Source organism: Fundulus heteroclitus, chromosome 5 (genome assembly GCF_011125445.2).
Source record: "Fundulus heteroclitus isolate FHET01 chromosome 5, MU-UCD_Fhet_4.1, whole genome shotgun sequence".
Lineage (NCBI taxonomy): Eukaryota > Metazoa > Chordata > Actinopteri > Cyprinodontiformes > Fundulidae > Fundulus > Fundulus heteroclitus.
This window is the reverse complement of record NC_046365.1, coordinates 9,071,905-9,089,273: the sequence shown is the minus strand read 5'-3', so window position 1 is coordinate 9,089,273 and position 17,369 is coordinate 9,071,905. Positions and strand designations below refer to the sequence as shown.

Here is a 17,369-nt window from a genome sequence, read left to right as displayed (position 1 = left end):
GTGCTGGGTGGTCCGGTATGGTTGTGTGCGTCACACTGAACGTTGAGTAGCAGCAGAAAGCAAAGGTGAGAGCTGTCTGAGGGGCTCAGAATGCAGTTTATACATATTCATGTTGAAGACAAAGGCTAGAAATGCATCTCCAAGCAGGTCCATGTTCCCGTGACCACAGCTGCCGGCATTGTTAAAACATAAAAGGTCATGGGACTGTGGGTTCAAATAGTGCGGCTGAAGAAAAGCAGAGGACACCATGAAGAAACATTCACGCTGAACTTCAACTGTTGGATTTTTAACCACAATGGGGTACATGAAAGAAGACTCACGAGGGCTGCCGATTGATAGAAAAACACAAAAAGCAAGAGTGGAATTAATCAACAATGCAGTTTGATAAAGCCCAATGTTTGTAGGGGAATATTCGTTGGACTGATAAACTGGATTTTTTTATTAATTATTATTATTTTATTTTTTTGCAATGTGATGGGGAAAAACAAAGTTTCAGGAGAGAACCTATACCTATGTGATACACGCAGGGGGCTCAGTTTTATGTTGTAGTTTGTGCTGGACACACCAAAGTCCAAAACATGCCGCCCGGTGTGAGACAGCTCTGCCTCGGAGCAACTCCTGTGTCCTCCAACAGGATAATGACCCAAAACATGCAGATAGAAGCGTTTTAAGAACAGCTGAGAATAATCACAGATCTTAATCCTGTGGAACATACTATATAGACACTTTAAAAAAAAAAATGCAGTGAGAGGTTTCAACCCTCCAGATCTGACACAGCTGCAAACTACACCATTTATTTCATTATATGAAATATTCCACAGGATTATCAATCAAAAGCAAAGTCAGATTTTTGTATTTATTTATTATCAAATTGCTGTTTATCTCATGATGAACATGTAGCTGCATGCAGGTTCACTGAGGCCATTACGGATACCGGAACCCACATACAACACAGCGCTTATTCACACAAGTGTCAAAATACCAAGCATATTTATATATTACTTTTGAACGCTTTATGTGGGATTTATAAGTATATTCAGTGCCGGACCATTTCCTACCTGGCTAGCTGTTTAGTATATCCCACAGCTCGGTACGGTGCGCCTCCTCATCTTCCTCCCTGCTCCGCACTTTGCTCTGTGTCTCAGTAGCACACCTGTGTCCTTTAGCCACCCACGGCTTCACGCAAGGGATGAGATTGGACTTGGTTAACGGAGGTCCAACAATATTGAGAAAGAGCAGCTCAGAGATGGAGGTAACATGTAGAGAAGCTCTATGGGGGGCAGATCAGATTCATCGGGGAAAAGCCCTGTTCACATTCTGCACTTGATATGGTGATAGCATTCACAGCTATGAACAGTTTATTCAGTTCCTCAGGAAGGCCTCTTCCTTTTGATTCCACAAACTCTCAGTGAGCGGTTGTGCTATATATCTCTGTGTGTTGCCCTGCGACAGACCGGCAACCTGTCCAGAGTGGACTCCTCCTCCTGCCCAGTGACTCAATGTTTATGAAGGAGGGCTGCATGATTTTAGTTGCGGGACAACAATGCTGACATCAGTTGGGAGTATAGATGCACATTTTTCTCTCTTTCTCGTCCGTGCTTTCCAAAACTCTCTCTCACCTATGGCGTTTTGGTCAGGTGTGAGACTCCATCCAACGGGACGAATGTTACATCGGCATGCAAAGTGTGAGCTCATAACACTTGGAATATATTAGCCTTGCAATAAAACAGTCCTGTGTGATATTAATGTTACACACACTGGAAGCGTAATGATATTGTGCAGCCCCAGTATGGAGTCATTTCCCTTATATGCAGAGTTAATGACACCCGTAAGCAGCTTGGAAGTGAATAGCCAGCAGTGTTATCTCTGGCAACCACCAGCTACGGCACAATACTACACCGCTACAGCTTCAAGGGCGAGAACTTATGCATGACCCAACCCCTGTGCAAATCTTCTGTAGAAACAAATAGGGCAAATGTGGGGGAGAATTATATATATATATTATATGTGTGTACACATTTTGTGTGTGTGTGTGTGTGTGTGTGTGTGTGTGTATGTACATCCTGGCCTGCAGTAACTTCACAGTTAGCATACCAACAACACAAACTACTTGAACCCTTTAGTTTACCATATGTGCGAACGCAGGGCCGGATTATCCATAAGGGCCAGTGGGCCGGTGCCCAGGGGCACCAACCATGGGGGGCACCACATGACACATGCTTTAAAAATATATTTTTCATAAATTGTTATATTATTTACTTGAAATTGTTGAAAGACCATGCATTATTCGTTTTGTGAACACTGATGTCACAATAATAATAAATGATAAATAAATCATGATTTTTTTTTATTTCAACATTTTAAAATGAGATATTTGAATATTGCTAACTGCTCATATGCCTACATGTAGTTGTGTAAGTTAGTAAATTACAGAAATCCCCTTGATTATGTCTGAGGACAGCACGGGTGGGGGGGGGGGGGGGCTTTGAGGTATAGTGCCCAGGGGCACCACATTGTCTTAATACGGGCCTGTGCGAATGTGTCGTCTGCATTGCAGTACAAAATCTGCGTCCAAAGACTTTTTATCTGTAACAACTGCCCAAAAAGCAACTTGCTGAAGGAATAGGGACAAATCTTCTACATCAAAATGGATCCAGAAGTAGTTGAAATGCAAATTCATCTTTGGCAGCTCAGCCTCAGACACATATCGATCTGTCTTTGTGAATGGTGCATCGAGCTGGTCCAGGTGAAAGCACCACAGCAAGTGGCCACAAGGTTCTAAAGTCAATATCATGTTTACATTCATATATTGACGCACTGCTGCTGTAAACCCCGGGGGGTGTTCGTCATGATTTCTTTCACCTTAGTTAAAGTTTTTTAGAGGCTTGCTGATATAGATCTGTTTTCAGAAAAGTTGGATTTTCTGTGAATTCGGTGACAATAAAGGAAAAAGAGAAGTGAAAACATGTTAGAATGATAATCTGAATTTCTGGAAAAGCTCTTCATGCCAGCTGTTGACTACAGCTGGAGATCCGTGATGCTGTGGGCCTGTTTCTCTTCCAAAAGCCCTGGCCCTCGTTACAGAGCCTGGCATTGGAAACTTACCGAAAAGCAGAGAGATCCAAAAATAAAATAAAAAATCAGGTGAAGTCTGCCAGAAAACTAAAAAAAAAGACTCATTTTCTTTCCTTAAGCAGAATAATTGATTGAAAAGATTTAGCTCTCTTTGCATAAGTATACAGTAGTTATAAACCAAATCATACTCATGGCCCCTTTTTTTTTCCCATGCGCACACTTAGATCGAAGTTTGGGTTATTCATTAACGTTTAGTGAGTAATTAAGCTGTTAAATAAAAGATTCCATTATGTCTGGTCGTTCTGCACATCTTTACAAGGAGTGACATTACGTGTGCAGGGTGTTGTAGGTAACACCCCCCCCAATGAAGGGTGAGGGTTGCGTTGCTCAGGAATGCTTTCCAGGTTGCAACAAAAGTATAAATCAGCAGCATCAGGCCAGATGTGGCGGAACTGGAAACGACGTCTTGTTCAGAGACATTAACTCACTGTAACCGAGACTGACGCGCGTAAATATCATCTTTCTGTGCTTCTTGCAACTTTAAAGTCACCTCTTCCGTACAGAAGACACCATTACTGTTCGTACACGTCCGATAAGTATCAATGAACCTTCCGCTGGTGAGCTTTTAGTTCATAACATCGGTGCCGACGTAGTGATCATCCGTCGCACTGAGGGCAAGGAGACGTGGTGCATTAGCATCATCCCACGCTCCTCTCCCACAGCCATGCATATTGTATGAGCATGTAACCTACATCCATCCACGCCTCTGTCAGCAGACGTCCCCCGACGAGACAAAATCCATAAGCAGACCATAACGCTGTCCGCCAATGTGTGACTTGGTGTTTAGTCCGTTTATTCCCCTGTCAGAGGAAATCAAGGTCCTGCTGATTTAGCTTGAAATGTTTCGTGCTGCGGGGGGTAGGGGGTGGGGGGTGCACATATTGAAATGGGTGCTCCAAATGTGTTCTGGCTGTATTAGTACAACTGTGGCGCTACGGGTGAGCCAACACATTAAATACTTTGGATATTCTGTAAAAATGACATTAGCAATGCTTGGTGATGGCTGTTATTTTTTTTTTTAAAAGGTCTGAAATAAAGTGGAACTCCGGAAAGCTGTGCATAAAAACTGGAATAAATGCCAGCTCTCCCACTGATTACAGGAAACTGAAGGTGTCGGGACGTTATGGAGGAACAGATAATCGGCCACACGACGGAGCGAATGTCTAATCAAGGCATGTCTGATGGAGGGAAACTCGTGAATAATTTTGCAGCGCCGCATATTTACCAGGCAGAATATTCACAGACGCTCGATCAGCCCTCAGCCGTGCCGCTTTAGCCTTTGTCTGACAATAAACGTTGGTCTCCGCTTTGCTTCTTGTGTCCTAGATTCTGATTGGGGAGGTGACGAGCTTCTTTGTGAAGACGGAGGGATCTCAGGAGAAGACCATAGTGACCGCTGACTGCTGTTATTTCAACCCTCTCCTCCGGAGGATCGTACGTTTTCTAGGTCGGTCTCCGTCCCGCAGACACAGACGCTAAAGTTTCATATACAGTGCCTGCAATGTGTTTTACTGGGGCAGACCAACACAAGGTGGTGTACAATTATACATTGGTGGGAAGGTAATACTTAGGTAAGCCCCAAACTATTCATTCCCTTCAGAGTTTTAAATCTCTCTATCCTTTTTTATTTTCCTAACATGTTTCTTTTTACTGGAAGTCATATTAACATTTTGGTCCAGCATGCTTCCAGATGTAATTTTTACATCATAAGACTTGGAGCCCATCACCAAAGACAAATCATTAAAAAAATTATCATAGCTGAGCAATAATTATAGGAAGGTTTTGGTGGCTGTAATGTCAATAACAAGTTTTCCACTGATTATTCAGAAGGTAGCAGATCTTTTTTTTTTTTTTGATTAAACGTTCATTAAATGGGAATGCTTCAGAGTTTATGCTCCTTTTATGTTGTTTTTATCATTTTAAGAGATCTCTGTTTCATTTCCTATCAAAATTGAACTTCTTGGTTGAATGAAAATAAGTCTAAATCTGTCAGGGTTAAGACTAATTTTTGTCCTTGGCTGTAATTAAATTTTTTAGGTGGAGGGAAAGGCGTGGCCAGCCATTGACTTCAACTCCTTAAATACTCCTAAATAAAAACCAATTGCTTTTAGAAGTTAACTAACTAGAAAGTAATGGATCTGAATTGTCAAAGTAAAAAAAAAAATTAAATAAAAAAAAACTGAAAACATAGAAGATGTTCAACTAAACATTTGTTAAATTCTTCATTTGTTTTTTTTATTTTGTTACTTGATCAACAGAATTTAATCAGCGTAGTAATATAGTAAAATAGTATAGGCGAGGCTGCCTGGAAAGGCCTGTCTCCTCCAGCTTATCACTGCTACTTGATACATCAAACAGGTTTTGTCTTGATGATGTTCAGCGACGTGACTGGGGGATAAACCAGTAGTTCCCAAAGGACGTTGTCCTTTCATGGCTCCAAAGAAAATTTCATAATAGACCCTAAAATGAACTGGTAACCAGTGCAGTGATGCTACGAGATGAAAACCAAAACGAAATGTAAAGCCTTGAACATCTCACAGATGCTGCTCCATCCATGCTCTGAAAACAGAAAGACAGCATGGCGTTACTGCAAACCTACCAATGAGGGGATGCTGTTCTTCAGCAGGGATGGGGGGGGATCAGAGCTGATGGGGAAGATGAATAGAGGTAAATACAGGGCTATCCTGGAAGACTTGAGACTGGAGCAGAGATTCACCTTCCAGCAGGATAATGACCCTCATCATACAGCCCGAGCTACAAGAGGATGGTTTATATCAAACTATATTCACACGTTACAATGGCCCAGTTAGAGTACAGACCCGAATCCGATCAAGAAACCACGACAAGACCGTGAAATTGTGCTTCTTATGCTCTCCATCCAATCTGACTGAGGTTGAGCGGAATGGGCAACGTTTCAGTGCTAGGATTTGCAAAGCTCAGAGGCAAACCCTGAAAGACTGCAGCACCATCTGACGCTATCAAGCATTGGCTCAGGGGAGATAAGGTCACAACAAAAAATTAACGTTGTCATTGATAAAAATATTGATATGTTCCTTCCCCCTTATAACTATGCATTACTTTGTGTTGGTTTACGGCGTAGAGCCCAATAAAATATATTGAAGGCTGTGGATGTAACATGACAAAAATGTGCAAAGGTTCAAGTGGTAGGAATATTTTGGCGTCACGCTGTAAGCAGCACAAAGCAGCAGTCATTTTTTTTACTATCCCTGTTTCTGACCCATAACGGTGCCACTCACCGTCGCATCTCTCCTCGTTCCTTCTCTTTGTTCCCCAGGCGTCTACTCCTTCGGTCTCTTTGCCACCACCATCTTCGCCAACGCCGGTCAGGTGGTGACAGGAAACCAGACGCCTCACTTCCTGTCCGCCTGCAGGCCAAATTACACAGCTCTCGGCTGCCAGTCTCCTCTGCAGTACATCACAGAGAACCGAGCCTGCACAGGGAACCCTTACCTGGTGGTGTCCGCCCGCAAGTCCTTCCCCTCCAAAGACGCCGCGCTCAGCTTTTATTCAGCCATCTACACGGTGGTAGGACATCTATTGTCTGGGAATTGATGATGGATGGGGGGGGGGTCATCAGCAGAGAATATGTCGATTATAAAGACATGCCATAGCTTTTCCTTTGCAGATTTTGCTTGAATGTTAAATCATAATTATGCTTTGTTGCTTATTCCAACTGTTTGCAGCACAAACACCACTGAGTACAAATGATCCATCTACACACGTGACTGTTGAGCAAGTTCATTCCTAACAAGAACTTGCTTTAAGTTGTTCAGCTCACACAGATTAAAACTGATTTTTTTTTTAAATGTTTCTAAACGTTTTATATGAAGTACAGTTTCAAAGACTACGCAGGTGATGAGAAAATTAGCACGTTAGCCTGGTTATTATGTCATGATTCAGCACCAGCAAGCTGCAGCTTCATTGCTCTGCTCCTCTCTGCGAAGCTTGCAAGCCCACTTTGAGGCTCCCTAAGAGCAGTAGCCTCCCACGCAGTAACAACCAAACCATGAAATATAAAAATAAAATCTGCAGGTCTTGATGATTATTGTGCTGTATTGCAGGTTACTCTATGAAGCTTAAAACGTTGACTGGATATTGCTTTTGAGACAACGCGTTTAGGCTCTTTGTGTATGCACACACCTTATGTGTGCTTTTTTTTTTTCATACTCTGTGTTTCAGATCATAAAAACGACCAAAGATAATAAGAGAAAATATAAAAAGCTGATTTTATTAATAGTGGGGGGAAAAAATCTGTTCAAACCAACCTGGCACTGTGTGAAAAAGTAATTACCCCCTAAAGCTAAGAACTATCTGTGCCACCTTTAGCAGCAACATCTGAGTCTTTAGCATTTTGGCCCACTCTTCTTTACAGAAATATTTTAATTCAGTCGCATTGTAGGGTTTAAGCTTGTATTGCAGTTTCTAAATTGGAATAAGACTTTGACTAGGCCACTCCAAAACTTTATTTAGTTTTTGTTTGTTTGTTTGTTCTCCAGAGGGGGGGATTGCTAATGTGCCAGTGTCAGTTTTCAAAGTGTGATGGGGATTAAGGTCCTGCTCTGAAGGCAGGACATTCTCCTGCAGGACGTTCTGGTAGAAAGCAAAATTCATAGTTTCATCAGACCTGCACAGCTTGATGACGAGCTGTGCAGGTCTTGAGGGAAAGAGGCTTGAAACATCACACCACCACCATGTCGGTATGATGGGACTCTTTAGGTCAGTCGCTACATTACAGTTACTTTTTCCCAGAGGGCCAGCCAGGCTGGGCTGGATAGTTTTTTTTTCTTTAGTTATTGAAATAATTTGAAAACTGCTGTATTTACTCGGGTTCTCTTTATCTGATAATAAAATGAAATATGTAAGGGGAAAATCACTTTTTTACACCTCTGTGCAATGTTAGGGGTATCCTGATGCATTTTTTATGTTAGGGGTAACTGGTATAAATTGACCTACCGTCAGTCTGGCTGCTTGGCATTTATTTCTGGCAGCTGTGGCGGAAAATGTGGTTGTTTTACAGGATATGTGGCTGGTTCTTCAAAAGATTATTGGTACATTTTAGTTTTGTCTTGATCTTCACCATTAATCCATCTTTTATACTTATTTTTGTTACTGAATTATCCAGAAACCTTGGTAGTGTTTTCAACTCATGGCTCAGCAGGTTTCCTGCAGCCATAGAGAATTCAAGGAAAGCGCACCAAAGAACTCATTTGAAAAAAAAAAGAATACAAATAAAATACAAATAGGTGTACTTTGAGAGCATTAGCCATAATTGCTGACAATGTGCTGAATAGCAAAAGCGTGAGACCTCCGAGTCACATCCAGACAATGTGGAAGGTAACTTGTTGTAAAGCTAAATTTTCTCTACTTAAATCATGATTTAAACCTAAAGTCTGACATGAAGTGTCAGACTTTATTTAGTTATTTTGAGGGGTAAATATGTGTTAAATGAGTTTGGTTGACTTTCAGTTCTGGTATAACTTTGTGACATTTTCCTGGCTAAAAGATATAAAATCGCTCATCTTCTCTTTGAGGCATGATGTGTTAATGTTTTTAGATCTTCTCGCCTGCTTCATGCCGTCAGAATTTAAGTAATTCCACATTTTACAGATCAGGCTGCAATCAGGCCTGCGTGATATTCAAAAATATGACCAATCACAGTTAAAACACGATTCAACAAGGAGGCAGCTGCTGCAGCAGGTGTTATTTTATAGCTTTGCTTTCCCTTAATATAGTAACTGAAATCATAGTTTGTTACGGAAAACATTAGTTGACCGGAGTTCAGCGAGGAGAGTAATGTAATTCAGAACAACAGAGTCATTCATTTCAGCGTTCTCCAAACGGTCCCGCTTCTGTCAGGCTGCAGCTGGATCACAGCTGGATGGTTACCGTCTCGTTGTTCAGACGTGGCTGATAGATGGTTGCTTGTCTGTAAACTACAGAATAAACTGCTGTGGAAAACCTGAAAATAAACCAGGAGGACAGTTACAGGTTACTGTTCTGCATGTTCAAAGATCTGCACACATTGTGTCATCGTTGGCACCTACACAATGCATTTTTAGTTTCCTTGGTAGTTTCCGTAAGAATCTTTCGACATATTTTTTTTTTTTGCCAGTGGGTTTAGAGGCTGCCAGCGGCTCACTGGGCTTTGCACCACCACTTCCGCTCTCTGCTAATCAGAGACGCTCAGGCTTTTAGGGGTAGGATCATTGAAGATTCACCAGCTGAAAAAGATGGCTTGAATTGGTAGATTAGTAAAAAGAGAGAGAGAGAAAAAAGATTTGGCAGGTGTGAATAAAGCAAAGCTGCTCGAGTGGCGCGGCGAGTTAAACTTGGACTCGGGTCTGATTGTTGTGTTTTTGTTCAGGTTTGGGAAAATGGTCCTGTTCAATTTAATTCAGCTCATGAAGAATATCTGAACAATACTGATGTCTTTTATTCAGTACTTGTTACTTCCTGTTAAGCTTGGTATTTTTAAAACACTGAAAAAATATATTTTTTTAAGTTTGTAGCCAAACATCTTTTAGGTAAGATTTTGTATTATTCGCTGTGTTTCCAGAACATAACCAAAGATCAGTAATGATAATCCCTTCCTCCCATTGTTAATAAACAATAGCTATGAACATCTTTCATATGTGGCCAGTCAGTGATTAAATATGTAGGACGTCTAGTAAATGCTCAAACAATAAAAACAACTAAACACCTAAAATACTAAGAGACTTTTTCATTTCAATTATTTCAATTTATTTCTATTAAATCAAATATTACTGCAAGAACAATTTAGATCACTCCCCTCACCTGTCCACATTTTTTTAAACACAAAAGGAAAAAAAAAAAAACTTATCCAGACTCATGACGTGGCTGGAAACAGGCTCATCGGATCATCATTTAGGGAAGCATCAATACGACCTCAGCTGAACGACTACTGTGTCAATCGTTGACAGGAACTAACCCAAAACCTAGAAGCAGAGTGTGGGAACCCGAGCTCATCCTCACTGTTTCCATACTGTGTCAATAAAAACCACCGGCACTCCCTCACTCTACCATCATAAAGGCTGAACATCTCTACTATGGCAATATGCTGATCTAAAACATGAAGCAGCGTTTAAAAACACCTGCCAAGAAGTAGAAAGAGGAGTAATTTTAGAAAAGCACGTCTTATTCCTCTCTAAGCTATTATTCTACACTGACTAACTAGTTTTGCAAATGAAAGTCGTTCAGCATAGAGGCTAACTTACCAAAAGAGGCAAAGTAGCAGTGAGGTCCTCCCTGAGGTCACATGGTGCAATGCTCTGGGAGGAAAAAAGAAAAGAAAAGAGGGGGGGGGGGAGCCTGTGGCCATATCTTGTGCTCCATAGGTCTGAATCACAGAGTGGAAGCAAACACCTCATAACTGGGTTTGTGTGGAAACCACAGGACCCGGGCCTCTGGAGGTCATTGCCTCCATTATTACCTTCCCTGTATAAAAATTGTTTGAAAAATGACTCACAGACCCTGAATGCGACAAACTGGATAAAATCCCCCCTTCCTGACTCTGTGCAGGCAGCTGAGCGCTGCTGTTTCTGCAGAGTAAGGAGGAGTTATTTTTTTTTTCTCTTCCCCTAGTCTGAGTGGGACTCCTCTGTCACTACTTACCTTTTGAAAACAATAACCAGCTGCAGTGGCAGATAATATATGCTAATAGTAGAGCAATAACATGAAGCCGATTTAAAATGCAAACAAATCTGTGTTTATTGGCGATTGTTTTGTTTTTGTTTTCAAATAGGGATATTTAATTCTGCGGGCATTTAGGGGGAATTCATAAAGGTTGTTACTACGTATGAATTTTTAAACTTCTTCCTTCATTATACTATTAAAAAAATCCAAAGCTCCTGACCTGGATGCCCAGGTTTTATTTCCCTTTGGGATCGATAAAGCATTTTCGACCTGAATTTAATACAGTGTGTTAACATTAATCATTGTATTCTAATCTCAGCATAAACAGCAGGTAACCTGATGCTGTCTGAGAATCTAGGGAGGGAGAGCCAAAGATTAGGGTTATGGAAAGAGGCCTGCTAACCTTACAGATGTGTAGTTAATGTGATAAAGCACCAAAATACCAGCGGAAACATTATTATCCACTGATTTCTGAGGAGGGTAGAAATATGTTTGGAGCTTTTTTTCTAAGTAAATTTAAATTAATAAAATGAAATTAAAAAAAAATTTAAACTCATTTTTGCATCCTTTTATTATCTTAGGAGGGAAGCTTGTCTAAACTTAATACAAATAATTTTAAATCAGAACCTGTCAGGAGTATAAATACTAAGCTTTTCTGTGTGTTGTATAGAAGTACAGAACCTTTATTTGGTAGCTTTCGTCCAGCCACAAACAGATACTGGGTCTGCTTGTCTCTTGAGGCATTGGGCTGCTGTAAAATGGATGCCGATTGCGCCCTCTAGTGGAGCAACCGAGCAGTGCATCCTGCAGAGCCAGTAAGGCTGCGGCCCAGTCTGCATCAGTCTCAGCTGGCTGACTCAAACCACGGTTTCCCCTAATTTCCCTAAATCTAAACATCAAAACAAAGATTGTTTTTTTATTATTGTTGTTATTCTTATAACTTTCTGTGTTTGTCTTGCAGATGTATGTGACGCTGGTGTTTCGTACCAAAGGAACCCGTCTGATGAAGCCCACTTTATGCCTGGTGCTGCTGTCTCTGGCGGTGTTGGTCGGGGTGGTGAGAGTGACGGAGCACAGGAACCACTGGAACGACGTCCTGGCCGGTTTTGTCACCGGAGGGGCAATCGCAGCGTTCCTGGTGAGGGGAAGCAACGCTGAAAACCGCCGTGAAAGGCAGAAACTCTGAGAAAAAGAGGCCCGTAGTTGAGATCTAACTTCAAGTGAACCAAACCACACAACGGACTTCACACTGTCGTTCTTTATTAAGCAAAACACAGTCAAAACTCAAACAGCGTGAAAATTACCCATGTCCCCCTGATTCAACATCTTCAGGAAGTGTGTTAGCAACAACCACGTGGGGGAGGGATTTCTGCAGAGATCTCCTAGGGTCCCACAGGAGCGTTTCAGTCTGTTTCAGGTCTGGACTTTGACTAGGCCATTGCAACACCATCGCTTCCAGCAGACAGACTGCTTCACCTTTTACTCCAGAATAGTCAGGAGTTCACAGTTACCTCTCTGCTGCCAGCTGCCCATGTCCTCTGACTGGAAAACAAGCCCACATCAGTACACTTTCACCACTGTGCATGTTTGGGCTGGTATTCTGTATTTGCTTATTGGCAAACTGGTTTAGAGTTAGAACACTGCTTATTAGCAACCCTTTCAGAGAAGCCATGTTTGTTATGCATTCTTCTTCTTGTTCCATGAGGAGCTTTAACTTTTAAAATCGTCGCTAAGCCCTGCAGAGACTGAAGCAGAGCTGTCGAGGTTCTGCTGTGTCTCTAAGCATTGGAAGCATTGATCAGCAAAGTTCCTGTAAAGTCAACTTCTGAGAAGGTTACCAGTTGCCTTGATTTTTTTGTTTTCCATTTGGGGAAAAAAAATCCTTTCCACCGTAGAATGACAGAGTTGTGTGCTCCAAAACGGAAAACTACTGCTTCAGCCGATGATCAGTCATGTAAGCGCTTTAATTAGCAGAAGCTAATTGCTAATGCTCCTGCTAAATCCCATGGAAGCAGCGAGGCTGTATTCAGTTTTTTTTTTATTGTAATTACACCTTGCCATTGTTTGGCTGTGATAAATAACAGTTAATGCATTTTTTTCTTTTAAGGCTGTAATATTGGGTAATGTCCTGATGGGCGATATCATAGGTGCTATAATGGCCACACTCGCCCTGGGATTTAGGCTGTCTGTAGTGCACTGTACAGTCATCTCCTGAGGAATTTAAAAGGCAGACTTTTTGTCAGCGTAAATAACGCAGTTAACATAAATATATCTGCCTGTAAAACGGGCCTGTTCCCCGATTCCGGTTTTCTACTTTAAAACAGGCCCTGACTGAAATGGACCCAGCAATTTTAGCACATGACAAATTGCGAATGCATTTTTCTGAAAAGTAGAGTATTTCTACAGTTTATGGCAAGCAATTTATTGCTGATTGCTCCTGTATTTACCGGTGTTGTGTGTGTGTGTGTGTGTGTGTGGGGGGGGGGGGGGGGGGGGGGGGGTATGACTTAAATTTCACTCTTTATATAACTGCAAAAGCTGGTTTCAGGATTTAGCCATGAGAATAACCTTGTTTAAACTGAAACTCTCCTGCACATTAATTATTCGTATTAGATGCAAGCCATGTTTGTAACAGAGCATCTCATATCAGTAATTATGCCAGCTAGTGGGGCTGGCATTACTGAAACAGCAAAACAGCCGTTCTCTGTCTGTTCTCCCCAGAGCGTGGAGATAAAGGCGCTAACATTTCCAAATGCAGGCTGTTCTGTGACAGACAGAGGTTAAAGGCTCTGATAAAACAGAGCAACCTCGCTATGATACATGCATCCTTCCTCCTGTCTGCCTCCCCCACAGCCTAACATGTTAAACTGTAGGCAGGGATTAAGCATGTTGCAGAATATACGTTTTCCTTTGGAATGGCCTCGTCCACCTGTTTTGTTTCCTCTGGTTTCATCCTTAAAGGCGCCCTCAATACTGAATCATAAGCATGTTGCTATTGCGTGTTCACTAGACAGCATTGTGTACGTTTCTGACTAGGCAGTTACTGTTTAAATCCAATCAAACAGAAAATTGGCCAATTCTAGTCAGTGGCTGATTTCTTTGATGCATCTGTAGTTTGTTCCCTCCAGTTTTATCTTCAGATATTTTATCCCAAAGGATCTGAAAGTCACTTTGTAAAATATTCCTGGTTTGATTTTTATTAACTGTAAAAAAGTAAATCAAAGTACATGAAAGTGGTTGATGCGTTAGTAGACTGAAGATGGTGGGGTGGGGTGTAGCTCTGGTTTATTGATCGGTGCATCTCTGTTAGTATATGTTTAGTACAGAGGAAGGATGAAATCGGCCTGATGATCACATTAGCAAGAAGGGCTGAGAACGTACTTTGACCTCTACGTCATATATTGTAAACCTTTCGTTAAAAAAGAAAGAATCCGATTTTTCTCCTGCTCATTGCTTTTCTAATCTCCATCAGGTGGCATGTGTGATCAACAATTTCAAGCCAACTAAGCTAGCGGCGCCGACCCCGGCTCCCCCTCCGCAGCGTCCTGAGCCCCCCATCAGTCTGCCTCTCCTCAGCCTGCCCCGTGTGGAGAGTCCACTCGAAAAGTTAAGTGGTTTCCAGGTAAGAGGTGAAGTAGGATAGAGTTTTGACCGGACTGACTCACACTTGCCTCTCTGCATCTGGCTCTACCTATAAATGGTTTGGATGTTTTATCTAATGTCTTATGTTGACAGTGTAACTTCCTAAATGGTTTGAGAGTTTTTTTTTATTAATTTAAGTTTTTTTCTTCCTTTTTAGGCTCCAGGGTTACCATATTCTGAGATCACATGACCATCAGCCAAACCTGCGCCCCGCCCCACCCGATGTCCTCCTCCCCTCAAGACGTTGCCTCACCAGCTCAGTCTAGACCTGCCCCGCGAAATCCCCCCGCCCTGCCCCGCCCACCCCGAAGGACGAAAACCTCTGCGACGAGTCAAATCCACACAGGTGTAAAGCTTCACTAGGGACGAAGCCCGGACCCAGCGGGGGAACACAGACCTGTTGCCCCCTCACCCTGTGATGCCCCGTTTTGGCCTTCAAGATGGCCACCGTTTTCCTTTGGGCGTCAAAGACCCGTGACTCCTTAAAGCCAGAACTGCTAAAGCAATACTGTGTCCTGTTTCCTTGCGGTTTTCCACAAAGATTCAACGGTGACTCTAAAGACTGTTGGCTGGTGATGACTTGATATTTACAATCAAATAATAATAATTAAAAAAAAAAACCTCAGCTGAGCTGAGGGTCACAAGTGGATTTTCCTCAAGATCATTTTGCTGTACTCAGGACAATTAGGAGAACCAGCTGAAAGAAGAACACCTTCATGTAATAACCATGCTGGTACCGTATAGTAATATGGTACAGACTTCTAGTTCTGTACACAAAACAAAGAGATGCTGTCGAGGGAGGAAGCACTTTTGTAAATTATAGCACAGATGAACCAGTTTAACACTCAGTAAACAATATTGTACCTTTGAGTTTTGACTTTAATCGTGCGAAGTGATAGAAGACAGATTTATACGCACTAGGGCTTTGCTTTTGATACTTTGCTTTTTTTTGTGTTTATTCACTCCTGAATCAGATTGTCATCAACTTTTCAGAACTATAACATTAATGTTGCAGTGTGTGTTTCAGATGTCTGTTAGTTTGATGTCCACGCTGTGAAAAAAATCCCCATGTGGAGTTTTTATTGTTCAGTAGAAGTAAAAAAAACATACTTTAGTATTTCCCATAACCTATTACCCAAACGTACGTCTCATCTTTTCTCTATTAATGTACATCTGAGCGAAGGACAACAATGGTGGTGTTTCTCACATTTACACTCGGTTGGATTTACAAATGCATCAAACAGGATTTTTAAAGGGAACAGCTGGCTGCTGTTTGAATTAGGCATGGAGCAGTATGAGATGCTCATCCTATGATAACCTGGAGGAAGATCTTAAGATTCCACGGTATCAAGGTATTTAAACAAGAATTCAAGGTAGATATGTCCGACTGCGGCTTCTGTAGGGTCTTAAAAATACATTTAACAATCTTAACATGTCTTAAATACAGTACATTTGATTGAATGTATTTATTTGTAAGTGTTGAGTATTAAGTGATACCATCCACTTTGCAAATGCCTTCCCCTATAGCTGGACTTTTGGTTACTTAAAACAATCAAAACATAAAACAATATCTGAAATACTAAAAAATAATAATAAATCTAAACTCGTTAAGTCCATCAGAACAATGCTAACCTACAATGTTATCAAGAAGAAGAATCTGGTAATCTTAAACAACTGTTTCCAGATTTTACACTCAAGGTCGTATTCAGTTACACCTTAAAGGAGCAACAAGTAAGTAAATTTACTGTAAAATTAACCAAATTCCTTCTCATTCGCCACCCGGGATGGAAGTAACATTCCCTATAAACAATCTGCATGCTCCATCAACAATGTCTTAGTTAAGTTTTCCTGTGTGTAGCCCGTGTTTACTTCCTGGTTCCTCAGCCAATCATTTGAGAGTTCCCATAGTTTCCAAAGCAGAGTCCAGCAATTGGTATTTTGTCTTGGCAAAAGAGCAGCAGCCTGCAAACATGGAAGCCAGTAAGAGAAGAGGACCAGAAATAGAACAAAATAAAAGTTCTTATACGTATCCTGAGTAAGGAGAAATCCAGTGGGGTCAGTTGGAAGTGTATTTGGCCGCGTTTCACAGCAGCAATAACTTCCTCACTCGTCATCTTGAATTTAGCTGTGCAACGTCCTCGGGGGGTCCCATTTGAAACACAAGGTGTCATTATTACTTATCGCTTCTTTAAATGTCTACATTTGTTCCTTCATTGCTTCATCCATGAACCTTTCTATTTATATGTTTATCCTTGCTAATACCCTGGCAGCCATCATTCCTTCTGTGTGGTGTAGTTCTGGCTGAGGAAGTTAGCAAGATGGAGAGCAGCCAACACCCCATTGGGAATGATTTCATCACCACGCTCTCAACATAATTCAAATCCTGCTCCTTAAATTTGCTTTATTTTTTTCGTTTGGGAAACTAAAATCAAATAGTTCTTGTTCCCTTATCGGCTGCCAGCCCCTGAGTCATGAATAGGTGTGTGTTTAAAAACAGGGGTCTGGATACTTGGCCAAATCCTGCCATGTATAGTTGTTAAGAACCTTACTGTATTTTGAGTAACAGAGTGTAAGAAGGAGGTGAAGTGAGGTTAAATACCCACAACAGCCAAGAAGTCACTTGCCAGGGCAAAAAATAAAAGTAAACTCACCAACTTCAATTAATAGTTATAGTTCAGTTGCGTTACTAGGTTAGCAGAATCCCTGTTATTGTAAATAATAAAGTTTCTGACTAGCAGTTTAATTTTCTGATCTAGTCTTAAATTTACTTTTTGCCTGCTGGCATTGGTCAGAGGGCCCTGCGACGCCGATTTTTGGCAGCCTCGCCTCTGTCAGTCTGCCCCAGGGCAGCTGTGGCTACTAACACAGCTCACCACCGTCACGGTGTGAATGGGTGAATGACTGACTGTAGTGTAAGG

At 41.6% G+C, this 17,369-nt stretch overlaps 1 protein-coding gene across 3 annotated transcripts in view; it reads left to right on the top strand.

The window, feature by feature from the left end:
* plppr2b (phospholipid phosphatase related 2b) overlaps window positions 1-16,038 on the top strand; it is a 94,256-nt gene extending 78,218 nt beyond the window's left edge. For 2 of the 3 annotated variants that reach the window (XM_012877664.3, XM_036136833.1), the window contains 5 exons: window positions 4,462-4,582; window positions 6,431-6,681; window positions 11,771-11,947; window positions 14,282-14,415; window positions 14,609-16,038. In XM_012877664.3, coding sequence (XP_012733118.2) covers window positions 4,462-4,582; window positions 6,431-6,681; window positions 11,771-11,947; window positions 14,282-14,415; window positions 14,609-14,717 — 792 coding nt within the window. In that variant the 3' untranslated portion in view covers window positions 14,718-16,038. Of the gene's footprint in view, window positions 1-4,461; window positions 4,583-6,430; window positions 6,682-11,770; window positions 11,948-14,281; window positions 14,432-14,608 lie in introns of all 3 variants that reach the window. The other variant, XM_012877665.3, reaches the window with a different exon arrangement.
* The last annotated feature ends 1,331 nt before the right edge of the window (window positions 16,039-17,369 follow it).